The sequence below is a fragment of the Sceloporus occidentalis genome, unplaced genomic scaffold (genome assembly GCF_023333645.1).
Source record: "Sceloporus occidentalis isolate IW3139 unplaced genomic scaffold, rSceOcc1.0.p SCAF_53, whole genome shotgun sequence".
In the NCBI taxonomy this organism is placed as follows: Eukaryota; Metazoa; Chordata; class Lepidosauria; order Squamata; family Phrynosomatidae; genus Sceloporus; species Sceloporus occidentalis.
In genome coordinates this window covers 2154082-2172860 of record NW_028317033.1, presented here as the reverse complement: position 1 = coordinate 2172860, position 18779 = coordinate 2154082, and the positions used below count along the sequence as shown (strand labels likewise).

Below are 18779 nucleotides of genomic sequence, written 5' to 3'. Positions count from 1 at the left end.
GCATGAGGATCAGGAACTCTAGTTATTACCTCTCCTATTGTATTGCAGGCATTTTTTTTTTTGGTAGTAATAGTGGTAAAAATGTCATTCATGACAGCACTGTTTATGCAAATTATGAAGTTTGCTCCAAATGGAAAGCTTACGGTAGAATGTTGAGTATAATGCATGTACAGTAGAGGTCATGCCAGCCTGTACTTTGCATAGTAAAAGCCAGTATTACATGTTCACAGTACATATGTATAATTTACCGAGGTGCTATGCTGCAACAAACTGTTTGATGCTTTCATATTAAGCTCTAAAGGTTAGTCTTGCTTTTGTTCCCCTCTCTGCTTTATTGTATCTACTTAATATAAAATAGAATCAGAATTTGGTGGCAGATAAGAACCTTCCAATTCTCATCTCTTCTGAACTTCGCTCGATCCTTGAATGTTACAGTGGATATGGAGTGAGTTGGCTATATCAGTACATTGTGATATCCAAGAAAATATCTACACCTGTGTATGTATTGTATACAATATGTGTACTGCTAGTGTGTATTGTTTGGACTCTTAAGTATTTAGATGTGCCTTAAGCTGGATGAATTTGCTTATAAACAAGACTATCTATGTATATGTTTATATTGCTAGCCTGCGGTACCCTGTACATTTGTTGGCCATTCCCTGCTGTTAAACCTTCTGCTTCCTCCACCATTTCTTGGTCTATGTAATCGGCGGCTATACATAGCATTACAAAAGCTCCTTACAGCAGAGAAACCTCTTACCAATCACTTTCCACAAGTGGTACATGGAAAGGGTCTTAATGAAAATCCCTCAGTGGTATTTAATGCTGAAGCAGGGGCTGGTGTCTGTCACTGTGTTTGCAGAGGGAAGAGGCAGCCTCAAGGAGACTGGAGAGAAGTCACTAGTGCAGTGACCTCTGCCCTAGCAGGGCGCACTTCTCTTGCTGCTGCCTGTTAAGTCCCGGAGACAGCCATGTGTGACATGGGAGGACTAGATAATCTGATAGCCAACACGGCTTACTTGCAGGCTAGGAAGAGCAGCGAAGGTGATCTACGAGAGCTGCAGAAGAGGCGCAGGAGCCTGTCTCTACCCCCACCAGATCACTGCCGCAAGGAAATCAAAGAGCATGTTACCCCAGACTATGACAGCATATGCGTACAGCAGCCAATTGGTCGTCGCTTATTTAGAGACTTTTTGGCCTCTGTGCCTGAGTACCAGGAGGCACAAAGTTTCCTGGATGAGGTGAATGAATGGGAGCTTGAGGTAGAGTGCACAAAAGAACAGGTATTCAAGAAGCTGGTGAGCAAAAGGTTCAAGGAGGAATCTGAGGGCCGGTTGCCTTTCTTGAGTTTAGATGTGTCCAGTCGCCTCCAGTGTGCCGAGGGCAAAGAGATGGAGCTTATTCAGCTTGCAAAGGAAGAAACAAATGCCTTCCTCATGGGTGAACCATTCCAGGACTTCCAGAACGGCGCCTTCTATGATCGTTTCCTCCAGTGGAAAGCGTTTGAGAGGCAGCCTATCACCCATAAATACTTCTACGAGTTTAGGGTTTTGGGGAAAGGCGGCTTTGGAGAGGTAAAAAAATCATTTCTTTGCATCTTGGTTCATTATAACATACAATCAGTGTACAGAAACAAGTCAAGAAGGTTAATCATTTAAAAGAAAAGTTAGATGTTTATTCCCATAAACCATGGGTTATTTTACAGTCTGCTATGTATATTGTACTATGGAGAGGTTTGTTAGTTCTCTGGTGCTTCTCTCTGATGTCTAGTATCGCTAGTGTCTCTTTTTGTTCTCTTGTTTTGTCCGAAGCTATTCCTGCCCCTATTTCTCAGTTCCCTGACTCACGTGGTCATGTTGGGGGTATTTTAATGCCCCTAAATATTACAAAATGGCCGCTAAAAGCCATGTGAATAAAATCTTATATTTTAGCAAAATGGCCATATACAGTGCCAAAAAAGTAAGTAAACCTTTTGGAATTACCTGGTTTTCTGCATTAATTGCTGCTAAAATGTGATCTGATCTACATCTAAGTCATAAGTAAAGACAAAAACAATATGCTTAAGCTAATAACACACAAACAATGATAAGATTTTAGGTCTTTATTGAACACACAGTACTGGTGGAAAAAGTAAGTAAACCCTTGGATTTAGTAAGTGGTTGAGCATTTCCGACAGTTGCAGAATTTTAGATCATTCTTCCATACAGAACTGTGTAGCTCAGCCATATTCTTATGATGTCTGATGTCAGCGGCTCTTTTGAGATCATTCCAAAGCATGTCTAATGGGTTATAGTCTGGGCTCTGACTGGGCCACTCCAAAAGGCTGAGTTTGTTATTTGAAACCATTCTTTGGTAGATTTACTTTGATGTTTAGGATCAATATCCTGCTGCATCACCCAATTTCTACTGGGTGGAGAGCCACCCTAACATTATCCTGTATGATGCTTTGATAAACTTGGTGTGACGGGCCGCCCATACTCCAGCTGGGTACACCCAAGGGTTCTCCGATGCTTCCTCCCAGGTCGACAAGGGTTAACCGCTTCCAGCGTTAGCCGACATTAGTGAGGAAGGGCTCAAGAACAGGTCCGTAGCCACATGCAGTGCAGTAATTGTCCTGACAAGGACAATAGGTGATATAGCGGATCCCTGAAGCATTAGACGAGACAAATTTCCAGGGAAAGAACACACTTTATTGAGGAAACACACAAGCTTATATACAGGTTAGGTGATAAAGACTATAAATCATGTCCACATCTTCCTGCCCTGCCCAGGCTGGCACCACGCTTCGGCCACCGAGCCCCCCAATGTCCGTATAACTTTAGCCATCATTCTCGGGGTTATCCAGAAGGAGCGGTGGTGATCCCGGGGTGCCGATGGATAGTTGGGGACCTGAGGGTATCCTGTCCAAAAAGCGACGCGATTGGCCGAAGTGACCCCGAGTGACAACAGTTCAAGATCTGTAGGAGGCTCCCTCTCCGAGGCACCCCTTGTCTGTACCCCGCCATGCGTGGGTTATCTTCCATGAAAAAGCGCTGTGTCTGGGTAGGACGTGAGGGAGAACAAAGCAAAAACAATAATCACCACATATACTGGGACATACAGAAATCAAGCAATAATTACTACAGGTGGTGCCTATTAAACCCTGGGCCGTCACACTTGGGAATTCATTGTCGCTTGATCAGTCCGCAAAGCATTTTCCCAGTAGCGTTGTGCAGTGTCAAGGTGCTCTTTGGCAAACTTCAGGTGGACAGAACTTTTTCTGTGGTGTGCTGCCATGGACTCCATGTCTGTTCAATGTTTTGCATATGGTAGACTTATGAACAGAGATATTAACCGGTTCCAATATTTCCTTCAAGTCTTTAACTGTTACTCTAGGGTTCTTCTTTACCTCATTGAACATTCTGCCTTGTGCTCTTGGAGTCATATTGGCTGGGCGCCTACTAGAGGACTGCATTGGAATGCGGGTCCTGCGGAACCAGCCAAAAAACTTGCGGGCACGAACGCTGTTCCTGTTGTTGCGAGCGGGAGCGGCCGGTCAGACACTGTACCTGTCGGTCCCAGTAATCCTGCGCAGTCCATCACAGCGTCTCTTCTCTTGCTCTGCCCAGGAACAAAACGGAGTCACGTGATGTGATGTCACTTCCTATGACTCCGCTGTGTTCCTGGGCGGAAAAAGAGAAGAGACGCTGTGAGAGAGCAACACGTAGGCATCCTTGCGGGACTGCGCGGGAAATCTGCAGTTCAGGTAAGGAGGTGGGTGTGATTGACCACATAGGTGGCGGGAGCGGGCGGGATTGGACACAAATGTTGCGGGAGCTGGATTAAAAAAGCAGTCCCGCGCAGGGCTCTAGCGCCTACTTCTAGAGAAAGTAAACTCTTTGAGATTCATTTGTAATCATTTCCATCTTTATGTAAATAAACATTTCCTGATTGTATGTCTTCTGACATGTATTTTTTGTAAGGCATGTTTCACCTGTGCAAGTGCTTCTTGAGAATAGCAAACTTAAAATGTTTGAGTGTTTTTTTTAAATGTCAAAATAGCTCTAAAACACACCTCCCATCCAGTTTCAGTGGCTGATCTCCAGGTTTGCCATTAAGCTTTTGTTGAAGTGATCAGCCTAGGGGTTCCCATACTTTTTCCAACCCACACTGTGAATGTTTGAATGATGTATTCAATATGGTCAAGATCAATACAATAATTATCAGGAATAAAAAAAAAAAAAAATACATTATAAAACCAGAACCAGTCCTTGAAATAATTTTCATTGTTTGGAGGTTCTTTAGTGTATTGGAAGCGGAAGCAAGATGTTAATGAGCTCTATCACTTTATTATCGGTGTCAGAGTATATGAGAGTCATACAGGATGGACCCGTTCTACCTATTATTAGAATTTCTCTCCATAAAACCCCCTAAACTTTAATGTCAGGTGTGAATTATTTTTAATCTATCAATAGGGCATTCCATACATATATGGAAAATATTTATACCTCCCAACATTTCAAATCTAGGGGTACTTTAATTCATATAATACCAGCATGGTCCCTTTAAATTTTTGTGGCGTCTCTTTTGCAAATGCATGGAGGTATTCTGAAAATGTCCTGCATTTCCCTCTGTTCCCACCCCCAGCTAGTTTACGTGCAAGCACTATATATTAACCAAACACATTTCTCTGCACATTCTACTTACCTCCAACCAGCTCCAGCGTTCTGTTCAGATCCCTGTGCACGTACACAGAAACCTTGCAAATCTCCGGTTACACCAAATCCCAAAGGTGCTCTATTGGATTGAGATCTGGTGACTGCGGAGGTGTCAGGGACTGGGTCCATACAGACTACTGTAATGACCCAGAGCACGCTCCCGGGTGGGCATCTAGGGTTGTGCGGCCACATACCAGCGCCCTGACATAGCAGCTGATGTAGTCCAGAACAAAGCAGAACTTGGAGAGATCCTGCAGGCACCCTGGAGCAGGCATGAGACATAGCACTAGAATCATGTGCTGGATGCTGCAGGCTGGGAGTATGGAAGCTAAGCAGAATAAAAGCAGAAACAAAGGAAGCAAGGGGAACAGAGCGAGCAAGAGACAGTGAGACCAAGCAAGAAACATAGCCAGACAATATATACATGGACACAACAAAGGACAGGGAACAAGGCAAGGAACACAGGGGATGGAGTAAGGAGCCGAGATCCTCAGACGCTTCTCCTTTAATGCAAGGATAGGAAATCTTAACAGGGAAATAGAGGGCAAAGGTACCAGACAGACAAACATGAATACAGGAACTAGCCTAGGACTATGTGATAACAATTGGAGATTCTGTCACATCATATGGCCATAGTATGCTTAGCCCACCACTTTGCCAAAGTACTCCAATATTCGGTGGGTCCTAGCACTAAACCCTGTCTACTGAAGTACTAAACAAACTAGACATTGAAACTAAAGACATATCAGAAAGACATACCTGTAGACTGCAGACAAACATAACAGGTGGGGCACACCTTATAAAGGGAGCAGAGCTGAAGCAAAGAGCAGAACTGGAATCAAGGAATCGGACGCACAGAACAGAGCATAAGGAAATCCAGGAATGGATTACAGTGAAGGGGGAACAGTAGCAAGACAAGTGAAACTAAAGGCATGCAGCTATGCAGCCTGGATGGGGCCTGACAGGAGGCCATTGGAGAACAGTGAACTCATTGTCATGTTCAAGAAACCAGTTTGAGATGATGTGAGCTTTGTGACATGGTGGATTATCCTGCTGGAGGTAGCCATCAGAAGATGGGTACACTGTGGTCATAAAGGGATGGACATGGTCAGCAACAAAACTCAGGTAGGCTGTTGTGTTTAAACAATGCTCAATTGGTACTAAGGGGGCCAAAGTGTGCCAAGAAAATGTCCCCCACACCATTACACCACCACCAGCCTGAACCATTGATACAAGGCAGGATGGATCCACGCTTTCATGTTGTTTACGCCAAAGTCTGACCCTGCCATCTGAATGTCACAGCTGGATTCGAGACTCATCAGACCAGGCAACATTCTTCCAGTCTTCCATTGTCCAATTTTGGTGAGCCTGTGCGAATTGTAGCCTCAATTTCCAGTTCTTAGCTGACAGGAGTGGCACCTGGTGTGGTCTTCTGCTGCTTTAGCCCATCTGCTTCAAGGTTCGACGTGTTGTGCGTTCAGAGATGGTATTCTGCATACCTTGGTTGTAACGAGTATTTTTTTGAGTTACTGTTGCCTCGAACCAGTCTCCCCATTCTCCTCTGACCTCCGACATCCACAAGGTATTTTCACCCACCCAACTGCCGCTCACTGAATATTTTTTCTTTTTCGGACCGTTCTCTGTAAACCCGAGAGATGGTTGTTCGTGAAAATCCCAGTAGATCAGCAGTTTCTGAATTTTTCTCAGACCAGCCCGTCTGGCACCAACAAGCATGGACATTCAACTAGACATTGAAACTAAAGACATATCAGAAAGACATACCTGTAGACTGCAGACAAACATAACAGGTGGGGCACACCTTATAAAGGGAGCAGAGCTGAAGCAAAGAGCAGAACTGGAATCAAGGAATCGGAAGCACAGAACAGAGCATAAGGAAATCCAGGAATGGATTACAGTGAAGGGGGAACAGTAGCAAGACAAGTGAAACTAAAGACATGCAGCTATGCAGCCTGGATGGGGCCTGACAGGAGGCCATTGGAGAACAGTGAACTCATTGTCATGTTCAAGAAACCAGTTTGAGATGATGTGAGCTTTGTGACATGGTGCATTATCCTGCTGGAAGTAGCCATCAGAAGATGGGTACACTGTGGTCATAAAGGGATGGACATGGTCAGCAACAATACTCAGGTAGGCTGTTGTGTTTAAACAATGCTCAATTGGTACTAAGGGGGCCAAAGTTTGCCAAGAAAATGTCCCCCACACCATTACACCACCACCAGCCTGAACCATTGATACAAGGCAGGATGGATCCACGCTTTCATGTTGTTTACGCCAAAGTCTGACCCTGCCATCTGAATGTCACAGCTGGATTCGAGACTCATCAGACCAGGCAACATTCTTCCAGTCTTCCATTGTCCAATTTTGGTGAGCCTGTGCGAATTGTAGCCTCAATTTCCAGTTCTTAGCTGACAGGAGTGGCACCTGGTGTGGTCTTCTGCTGCTTTAGCCCATCTGCTTCAAGGTTCGACGTGTTGTGCGTTCAGAGATGGTATTCTGCATACCTTGGTTGTAACGAGTATTTTTTTGAGTTACTGTTGCCTCGAACCAGTTTCCCCATTCTCCTCTGACCTCCGACATCCACAAGGTATTTTCACCCACCCAACTGCGCTCACTGAATATTTTTTCTTTTTTGGACCGTTCTCTGTAAACCCGAGAGATGGTTGTTCGTGAAAATCCCAGTAGATCAGCAGTTTCTGAATTTTTCTCAGACCAGCCCGTCTGGCACCAACAAGCATGCCACGTTCAAAATCACTTAATTCCCCTTTATTTCCCCATTCTGATGCTCCGTTTGAACTTCAGCAAGTTGTCTTGACCACGTCTACATTCCTTAGTGCATTGAATTGCTGCCATGTGATTGGCTGATTAGCTATTTGTGTTAACAAGTAATTGAACAGGTGTACCTAATAAAGCCGCCAGTGAGTGTATATGTATATAGATATATACAGTATATATATAATTTTTACCCTGTCAGGATCAAATCAGAAATGTCAGCCCATGGGACACACCATGACCCTCATTCCACAAAGTATGCAGCGGGAACACAAACACTGAAAGAATACACTGAAACCAAGCGCAACATCAGCCAAGGCTCTAGGTCCCCATTCAACACCTGGGAATCCAGCCAGTGTCCTACCATTGTAGTCCTGCAAAAAGGTCTTTCATGAACAGATTACGTAAGGGAAACCAAATGTCTTGAACTATTAGCACGAGATAGAGCAACCCATGGACAGGCAATTTTCTACTTTCCACTGGCAACCTAGCAGGTGAAATAACTCCGGGTAGAACAGTACCAAAAAGAAAGCCACCTCAATGTCAGACTTCAACAGACGTGAACTCTGTAAAGGTTATTTTTTTAGGCACTAAAGGAGATACACAAATAGGGTACAGTGTAAAAACTAAAGGGGCTCAACATCCTCCCTAAGCATCCTCCTTGACCAGCTTTTCCATGACCAGGGCTGATGCCACATGATGGTACATGAAAGGCACCATCAGGCACTGGCCCACCGAGCACTTCCTGGTTTGCTCAATGGCCAGACTGGCCCTGCTGTGTAAAGCTTTGCATACGCTGTTGGCACTATATAATTAATAAAGCCAATGTAATTTTAATGTATAGAAATGCATGCACATTTGATTATGATCTTGCAAAACAGTAATTTTTCACCAACTTGCTAGACTGGTCACCTTGAATATATACAAAACTAACTGGTGCTGGTTATTAATGAATGAACCCATGATAAATGGCAAATCATTAGTCCTCTAAACTCTAGATTGTCTGTGTCAGGATGCTACAGCCTGTGTACGAAATTAATAGGTTTCCTCTCCTATGGAGTATACACAAATGACCCAAGGTGAAATGGTTTTTTAAATTACCGTACATCATTGCAACAAAGGGAGGCCAGAAAACCAGCCTTACTGCTCCACTAAATCCCTCTAATCCTCTGCCCACAGATTCCCCACTGTGAAAAAGAGCCTTTCTGTTTATAATTACTATGGGTTGATGGTAGCTGAGTCCACAGTCAAGCAGAATTATTTATAACTGTCAAGGTCCAGATGAGCTGGCTGAGAAAAAGCAGATTAATGGAATTTTCGGCACAAGATTCCAATAACGTCTGTGAGGCCAGTGACACTGAGAGTGCATCTGGCTGTTACTATCACTAATAATGGTTTGTAATGTGCCAGGATATTTTGTTTTGTTGTGAAACTGTGAAATGGAAATAAGTCTGCAAAGCTTACATTAAGAACAGACTGTATTATTTTTGTTTTATAATGTGCCAACATATTTTGCTGACACATTATAATAATGACGAATAGACAAATTAATCACTAGGTAGTCTACTACCTGGGATGTCTTACCATGTGGGCTGTGCTGTGTGGGACACACATTCTGACATTCTGAATTGAATCTTCATGATACAAGTATGGCGGTGCTTATTTGGTTAAGTCTTTATAATCACTGGCACAGTCGAATAGCAATGAAGACCATAAATATGTCAAATATGGAAGCTCCCACAGTCTTTTCTGTTCTTTATATAGACCTTTTGAAATCATAATTGTTTATAATGTATTTAAAAAAATATAAATTAACCTTTTGCTTTTGTTTTTTAATCTAACAAATGCCATTGATGCCCCCAGGTGTGTGCCATTCAAGTGAAGAATACAGGTCAGATGTATGCTTGTAAAAAGCTGGACAAGAAACGTCTCAAGAAGAAGAATGGTGAAAAAATGGCCCTTCTGGAAAAAGAAATACTAGAGAAGGTTCATAGCCCCTTTGTGGTCTCCTTGGCCTATGCATATGAGACCAAAAGCCACCTGTGCCTGGTGATGACCCTCATGAACGGAGGAGACCTCAAGTATCACATCTACAACATTGGAGAAAAAGGACTGGAAATGAAACGGGTTATCTTCTACTCCGCTCAGGTCTGCTGTGGGATTCTTCACCTCCACTCCCTTAACATTCTGTACAGGGACATGAAGCCAGAAAATGTCCTTCTTGATGACAATGGCAACTGCCGTTTGTCAGACTTGGGACTAGCAGTCAAAGTCAAGGAAGGCAAACCCATCAACCACAGGGTAGGTACCATCGAGGCTGAGCACCCTGGGAGCAGGGAAAGAGAAGAAACTGTACTATCTTTCATTGTATAATAAGAACAAGTCTTAATTCCTTGGGATTTGGCCTCCGCTAAGGAACTTATGAGGCTATTTAGTTTAAAGGCAGATGGTAAGCAGATTTCCCAATTAACCATTTGTTAGCTACTTAGCTGTCTGTTTACATAATCTACCTATTATGTCCGTGTATTTGTAGATACAAGATGCGGTATGCACTTCTGGAAAAAACACTTCAAGGGTTTTGTAAACAGACTGAATGGTGCCGATAATTACCCTGCCGTAAATTAATATGACAAAAAGATGAAATATGGTGAAATCTCTCAGATAGACAATACATAGAGTATGATCTCACTTAATGAGAGGTTGAGAAGTATGTGCGAGCTCAGTGGAAGCAGTGCTGGACTGGCTATTGCAATTCCCCCCCCACAAAAAAAACACCTTACCCCCCTAGCTCTACTCCACTTTGCATGCGGTGGAAGCTGCCATGCTCTGGGGAACAGGGTCATATGATGTTACATTACCTCGATCCTGCTAAGAATCCTTCTCCAGATACTGCTGCTATGTGGCCTCTGCTGATATGGTGTCTGGTTTTTCCAGTGTAGGACTGTCCATCTCAGTCTTGTAGGCAGGTGGCATCTAAGCATAAAACTAAGACTGTAGCAGACAGCTGTCTACAAGCGAGAAAGTTACATGACAGGAAGTAGGAAGCCCACTATGCCACCACTGATCATACTCCAGAAAGGCAGTCTGTCTGTTTCTCTGTTAATATTCATGCTGCAGGAAGGAGCCCCCCATCATGGCACCCACATCACTCACAACAACAAACTCAGTGTTCCCACTGTGCAGTGCTCCAAAATACATATACGACACAACAAACAAGCAGCTAATTGGGCCCCTTGCTATCAAGGGCCCTGGGGCAAATGCTCTTTTTGCTCCGTTGTTATTCTTAAATATAATTGAATAATAAATGCCAATGTTGGTCAATAATCTGTTTTAAATCCTCATGTTTCTTATTTCTTATTTATTTTTTTAAAGTTATATTTCCTGCTCCCTGTGTGATTTACTATCCTCTATATTATTTACTAATAGTGATTTTTGGTTCTAAATCGATGTATGTTTTATTAATAATCTCTCTAGGGTATCACTCTACGTATCATTTTAGTAAATTGTCCCTTCTGAATATCTGTAAGCCATGGACTATAATGTCCACTGCTGAAATGAGTTTATGCTTTTAAGGTACATTTTGTTACATATACATAATTGATCCAGAAAGCCAATATCCTTAGAACTATGCTTGGAACTTAATCCCCCCCCCGGTCATTATTGTTAAAGTAAGTAAAAAATTCTAAAAAAACCCCATATATTATCTATAAAGCTTTTATAGGACACCAGGTTCTGCCCCCGCCAGTGGTGTATTAAGGTTTTGCCCTAGTCCTGACTAAACTCAGGCATCCACTAATCTTAATATGCTCCACCCATTTATTCCAGGTCACACCTCTCCCCTTTCTCTGTAAACTCCACCCTTCATCAGTTGTTCCCACCTCCTCCTCTTTAGGCTCCACCTTTCCTCTTTGAGATCCTCCTCTGTATATTAAGCATGGACATCAAGTTCCTACTTGTATATTTTCTTGCTTTGTGTACCATTTCACATTGTTATATATCATTTTAAGAGATATTAATAATAACTAAAATAATAAAAAAGGTGTAAATTTAACCGTTTTCACCAAGATCAGTCATCCATGTCAACAATACTGGAAAGATCACAGATGTTTAAAATTGATTGAATTAGCATGTGGTCCATGATGTGAGCATGATGTGTGTAACAGCAATCATTTGCACCATACATGCAGTGCCATATTTGTCCCCAAACAGCTTAACAGTATCAACGTTGTCCCCAAACAGCTCAACAGTGTCATCTTTCTTCCCAAACAGCTTTCTCTGACATGTTTGTTCCCAAACAGTTAACAGTGCCATCTTTGGCCCAAACAACTTTCCAGTGCCATATTTGTCCTCAAACAGCTTCCCAGTGCCCTCTTTATCCCCAAATAGATTCTTTCTGCCATGCTCATCCCCAGACTGTTTAACAGTGCCAGCCTTATACATGCTCACACACTTATCCATACACATTCATGATGACACACACATACATACATACATACATACATGCTCACAGAAAAAAATGGAAAAAGAACGTTTATGAACAACCAAAATGCACATAAGCAAAACGTAACCATATCACCTAATCACACTACAACGTGTGCCATGACAATGGCCCAACCAATTAGATCAAAGAAAAAAATACAAAACATTGTTGGAGCGTCCAGATTGCCACAACAAATGCTGATATAGCTAGTTGGAATGGAAAAATTATAACAACCTGTTCCTATAACCTATAAAAACTTCTGCAAACAAAAAAAGAGCAGTCAAATATCAGTAATGTTTCTCTGTGCTGGACAGCCTTCTTAAAACGTGTTTGGAGATTCCATATGGTATCTGGACTTTGTATAGATCCTGGCATACATTTGACCATTGGATCACTGTAAGGAGTCACAGAACAAAAGAAAAATTAGGTTTTTAAGCCCAACATAATCATGAACATTACTGATTCGCGACATTTAGGCCAGTGTTCTGCAAAGTTGGAAGCATAGCATAGTCCAAAATGTCTTGGTATGTCACCTTCAGCAAAGTAAGGTTTGAGCATGTAATGTGTAAGTAGTGCAAGGGAGGCAATATGGCTGATGGCATGGAAAGGGTTAAATGTCCTTTATAAGGTTTATTTTTGCTTAACTGCTTATGTGCAGTGTGTTTAATCTGGTCTTGTACAGCTCGTACATTTACTTTAGTCAGGTCTAGTGAGGATTAGACGAAAGTTTTTATGGTCTGAAATGAACATATACAAATGTATGTATTTTATCTGCTCAGACACACTGTGCACCTCAGTAAATCTCTATAAGGGCAGAGCTTTCAATGGCTTCAATGTTGCATTTTCTGTTCGTTCATTTGTCGAATGTGCACTCGTTCTATGTGGTTTAGCTAGGCTGTTGAATTGGTAACTGTGTTTTTTTGTTACACTGTTGAGGCCAATTAAGGTTTATTCAGGTGATCAAATCGGCCACAATAGCTACACATCTTAAATTATTACATTTTATTCAGGATTTCCAGAAGCTCAAAACCTTAGATAGTCTAAACATATACAGAGGCGGTTTAAACCTGTAAACCTTTCAATGCCAGATGAAATAAATCACATATGTACCAGGGGTTAAGGTTAAAAATTGAACAAAAAAAAACTTTTTTTACTGTTAGAATAGTGTAATTATTTCTGAAATTAGTGCTAGAAGAACAACAAGACCCGATTGAACTAACCCCTTCAAAGTTATTTAATTATAATGCGTGCTACAAATGTAACAATTTTAAGTAACAATGTTTACACCAATTATTTAAATTAATTTGTCTTCTCCTTCTGCACCGGCAAATCTTACATTTCACCATGTTGTTAATATTGTGTATTGTTAATTTTACTGCTATTGGTAATTTTGTATTCTCCCCACACTGTTATAATGATATGGAATCAGATGGCGCTCCTTAAATAACATATAATAATAATTTACCTAGAATCCTATCACTGCTTCTGTTTCGAGTATAAACTAAACCTTGATGGGTTAAACACTCAAAATGGACATAATCTGAGTGTGTAAATAGATACTGTAATTGTTTATGTCTAATCTTGGGTTTCTTTGGTTTGTCACAGGCTGGGACCAACGGTTACATGGCTCCTGAGATTTTAAGGGAGGAAAATTATTCGTACCCTGTTGACTGGTTTGCCATGGGGTGTAGTGTGTATGAGATGATTGCAGGACAAACTCCATTTAAAGATTCAAAGGAAAAAGTCAGCAAGGAAGAAGTGAGAAGGAGAACACTGGATGATGAAGTTGTATTCCATCACCCTAACTTCACCCCTGAAGCAAAAAGCGTCTGCAACCTCTTCCTAGCTAAAAATCCCCAAGAGCGACTGGGGAGCAGGTGAGAATCCCTTCTTCAGGTTATCATGTTATATACAGAAGCATGATGTAGGAAACCCTGTGTATACAGTATGTATATTGTTCAGTGACTTCTCCCTATGATGTAGTGTTATAGCACCATACAAAATTCTGTTTAAAGGTTTCTGTCACTTCTAAATGCTACACCTTACTGTGATGGTAATAAGTTAACGAAAACATACATGCACGAAACGCGTGACATATACTGGCCCCCAGCTCATGGCTCAAATTAAGGTTGGGTCAAAAAAGTGCAGCAAATGGTGAAAATGCAAAAGGCATGCTTACCAACATTACTTGTGAAGTGCAATTGTGCCCCCGCACACAGCGTGCCCTAGCGGACCAAACTAGGGGACAACTAATGCTGTACCTTGGGCATCCTGTACTTAACTCGCCTCAAGGCCAGAGGATCAAGCATGTCCCTCTCTCACTTGATCGTACCCAAAAGGCAGAGAAACTATGAAATTCTAATGTAGTGTATTAAGACCAGGCAATAGACTATGGCAAGGAATAATCCTCCCAGCAGAGGGTGCTGTAGTCACCTGTCTACAATGTGTCCTTCATACTTGTGGAGACCAAATTGCTTTTGTTTGAAGTTAAAACCGGTTCTAGAATTACTCTATTTTCTTTATTCTCTACTCTATTTGCTGTGCCTGTGGTAACAGTAATAGTATATAAACTATAAAACAACTTCACTATACTACATAATGTACCCAATTCACTAGTTCATGTTCACCTCTTTTAGTTTTGAATGTTATTAAACCAAAAGTTGCTTATGTAACATATTTGAAGGAGCATCTTGTGTTTTTTTGTCAATAACCAGCATTATCTTATCAATTTGCTGAAGTTCTTTTCCTTATCCTCAACCGCCCTTACAACGGCTGCCTGAACAAATCAAGAGCAATCAATGACTTAATAGTTGTGGGGTATTGATGCAGTTGCTGAGGATGTTAAGATATATACGTTTTTCCTTGTTATACACATTAGGTGGAATTTTAATATGTATATATTATTTAAGTACTTTTATGTGGATTTATTTATAATATATACAACTATAAAATACAATTTAAGAAAAGTAACAGATCTTCTTAACAAATTCCAAAAACCACTAACAGACATAACACCAATTTTTTTTTTTTTATTCTATTTTATTCTTCCCAGAGGAAGTTAAATTTAACATTGGATAGTAGGCTAATCCTTTGGTGTTGATATCACAAACAGATTGGAGAAAGCTCTCTGTATGTACACTTAAAAGAAATTGGTTTCCTGGATCCAATGAGTACAAGATGGAAAAATGCAAACTAGGTGAGGACAAAGTGGCCATGAATATAAAAATACAACAGAGGATGGGCATTTATAATAAAGAATAAGACACTATGTTTTTTATTTTAGGTTGAAATCTATTGATTCAGGGATGCTAACTTTTAAAAAATTTTCCACAAACTGCTCTTTCTGGCACATTACAAACAATAGAAATATTCTGGTGTAAGTACTTTGAGCAAAAGGATGCTGAAGTTATAACAACAATACATACACTCGTGTAAAAAAGAATGTACACTCTCTTCTATCGTTTTACATATCAGGACATAATAACAATCATCCGTTCCTTAGCAGGTCTAAAAATTAGGTAAATACAACCTCAGATGAACAACAACACATGACATATTACACCATGGCATGACTTATTTAACTAAAATAAAGCCAAACTGGAGAAGTCATGTGTGAAAATCTAAGTAATACCATTACTGCTTCCATATGAATTAGGAGGCTAACTAGCAGACAGGTGCTGCTGATTAAATGCCCTTGATTAATTGATCATCAGCAAGTTTGACCATCTCTATAAAAGCTTTAGCAGTTTGCTGGTCTGGAACATTCAAGTCCATCATTCTACAGTGAGAAAGAATATTTAAAAGTGGAAAACATTCAAGACAGTTCACAATCTTCCCAGGAGTGGATGTCCCGGCAAATTCACCCCAGGTCAGAACATGCAATGCTCAGAGAAATTGCAAAAAAAAAAAACCATTCTCAGACACTACAGGCCTCAGCATGTTAAATGTTAAAGTTCAGTACAATTAGAAAAAGGCTGAACAAGTATGGACGGTTTGGAAGGGTTGCCAGGAGAAAGCCTCTTCTCTCTAAAAAGTACATGGCAGCACAGCTTACGTTTGCAAAGTTGCATCTGAGCAAACCACAAGACTTCTGGAACAATGTTCTTTGCACAGACGAGACCAAAGTGGAGATTGGAGATGTTTGGCCATCATGCACAGTGCCACTTTTGGCGAAAACCAAACACAGCATATCCACACAAACACCTCATACCAACTGTCAAGCATGATGGAGGAGTGATAATTTGGGCTTGTTTTGCAGCCACGGAATCTGGGAACTGTGCAGTCATTGAGTTGACCATGAACTCCTCTGTATACCAAAGTATTCTAGAGTCAAATGTGAGGCCATCTGTCCAACAGCTAAAGCTTGGACGGAATTGGATCTTACCACAGGACAATGAGCCCAAGCACACCAGCAAATCTACAACAGAATGGCTGAAAAATAAAATAATTAAGGTGTTGCAATGGCCCAGTCAAAGTCCTTAAGAGAGCTGTGCATAAACAAATGCCCGGAAACCTCAGTGAACTGAAGCAAGGTTGTAAAGAAGAGTGGACCAAAATTCCCCCACCACGATGTGAGAGACTCATAAAGTCATACAGAAAATGATTACATCAAGTTATTGCTGCTAAAGGTAGTTCTGCAAGCTATTGAATCATAATGTGTACTTAGTTTTTCACGCATGGCTTCTCCATTTTGGCTTTGTTTTTGTTTAATAAATCATGACACGGTGTAATTGTTGTTTATCTGAGATTGTATTTACCTAATTTTTAGACCTGCTAAGGAACAGATGATTGTTATTATGCCCTGATATATAAACCATAGAATTCAATGAGGGTGTACTTTCTTTTTCACACTGTATAAATGTACATGATATTCCTTAAAAGTGATTGAATGGTCTTCTTGGAATAACATGTTTGCAGCATAAAAGCAGCCTGTCTCATATGTAAAACATACTGGAATGTAGCTAAAGGTCTGATAAATTAACATAGCGACAAGCTATAAGTATCTCTGTGTGACTGACAGTGACAGATTGTGTTGTTTTTTTTTGTTTTTTTGTAAGGTCAAATGATGATGACCCAAGGAAACATCCTTTTTTCAAATCAATCAACTTCCATAGGCTGGAGGCCGGGATTATCGATCCCCCATTTGTACCAGACCCTTCTGTGGTTTATGCCAAAGACATTGCAGATATTGCTGATTTTTCCGAGATCAGAGGAATTGATTTTGATGAGAAAGACACAAAGTTTTTCAAGAAGTTTGCCACAGGTGCTGTACCCATCAGCTGGCAAAAAGAAATCATTGACACGGGATTGTTTGATGAGTTAAATGACCCTACTAGGCAGTCCACTGGAGGATATATGGGTGGCAGTGGTGAGAGGAAGTCGGGTGTCTGTTCAATTATATAGATGGCACACAATATGGAAAGGCATTCCTCTAAGCCAAGGCCAATTCAAACACGGAAAAAATCTCAAAGCAGACTGCCTACAGGTTTTGATTCAATTGCTTAAAAGGGAACTAAATGTCATGTTCAATGTTATTCAATGCAAAATCCTCATCCTTGTATGCAAAAATTGAAATTATAAGCTAACATTTCTATATTTGAAAGCTAGAGGAAACAGTTTACTGTTTCTGTAAAAACACTTCCTGCTGTATAATTCAACAGGAAGTGATGAAAATGGCTCCCCTGGCCAGATTTCCATTTGGATTGTGGGCTTTCAGGTTGTGGCACCTGATTCCCTCTAGATATAAATAAATTGAGCTTGCGGAACTTGTCCAAAGAGCTAGCCAAACTACTTGCTACTCAATGGAGGTCATCAGGAATGTGAGTACATTAGAGTATTTACCAAGTTAGCACGGAATGACTGGTCACTGAAGGACAACATAATACTGTATCTATCGCAAAACAACCAATACTCATACAGTATATCCCTTTGGCTGTTCATACAAGTTCATTATCTCATCAGATGTTTCACAAACCTACCCATTGGACTTGAGCAAATAACTATATTGAAATAAGTGATTAAAATACATAGATGATGTACATTCTGAATGAAAACTGGTTGATATATAGATGATTTTGAAATTTTGACGTTAAAGCCTACCTTTACTATTAGTGAAATATAAAATGTTACCTCTAAACCACATGAAAAGATGACTGGATCATTATTAAATGTTAAATTTAACAAAATATTCTTTTATACAGAAAACCATTGTGTATTTTATCTAGGGTTGCCGCCTTAATGCTTTGAATGACCAGGTTGGGAGTAAGCTTACCTCACCAAGACACAAAAGCTCATGACCATGCATGCACCAGGTTTCTTAGCAATAAACGCTAATGCGCCATGCTTAACTTGCCTGAAGAATAGGATGACTGTCAACATGTGTGTTTTGGGAAAGAAAAAGAAGTCTCAAAGCTTTGTTAATATTTGAAAAATGTAACTAAAGAACAACAGTTTCAAATTGCAGCGTCTCTTTTGTAAAATATCAAAGGAAGGAAGTGTGTATTCCATCCGCCATATGATTGTTGGAATATTACTGGTAAGGCAAAATGATTAATTCCAGAGCCCAGACCTCTGATGAAGCTCTGAGGAGCGAAACATGTCAGGGGGGCTATTTGTTTGAGTTTTTAATAAGCCCGTGTCACTGGTCATAATTCTATTTTTCTTGTTGTTAGGACTGCAGCCATCAAAAATAAATATGATGTGATACTATTAGTGTTATACGACTGTATATGCCCTCATGTCACAGTGACGTATAGCTTTTATGGTAGGACTGGTGACACTGGTGTTTTTAAACATCTTTTTTGGTTATACCT

The 18779-nt window shown here is 40.8% G+C and overlaps 1 protein-coding gene across 1 annotated transcript; it reads left to right on the top strand.

The window, feature by feature from the left end:
* The first annotated feature begins 971 nt into the window (after positions 1 to 971).
* Positions 972 to 17370, top strand: LOC149288193 (rhodopsin kinase grk7-a-like). Its single transcript, XM_089491940.1, has 4 exons — positions 972 to 1574; positions 9351 to 9788; positions 13573 to 13844; positions 17025 to 17370. The coding sequence occupies exons 1-4, from the start codon at positions 972 to 974 to the stop codon at positions 17368 to 17370; spliced, it is 1659 nt and encodes a 552-aa protein (XP_089348066.1).
* Positions 17371 to 18779: the final 1409 nt, after the last annotated feature.

Bases quoted from the DNA above. Each gene is read 5' to 3' on its own strand.
- LOC149288193 (XM_089491940.1), top strand. From the start codon at position 972: ATGTGTGACATGGGAGGACTAGATAATCTGATAGCCAACACGGCTTAC. The intron at 1,575-9,350 runs GTAAAAAAATCA...TGATGCCCCCAG, and splicing joins GGAAAGGCGGCTTTGGAGAG to GTGTGTGCCATTCAAGTGAA. The intron at 13,845-17,024 runs GTGAGAATCCCT...TTTTTTTGTAAG, and splicing joins CAAGAGCGACTGGGGAGCAG to GTCAAATGATGATGACCCAA.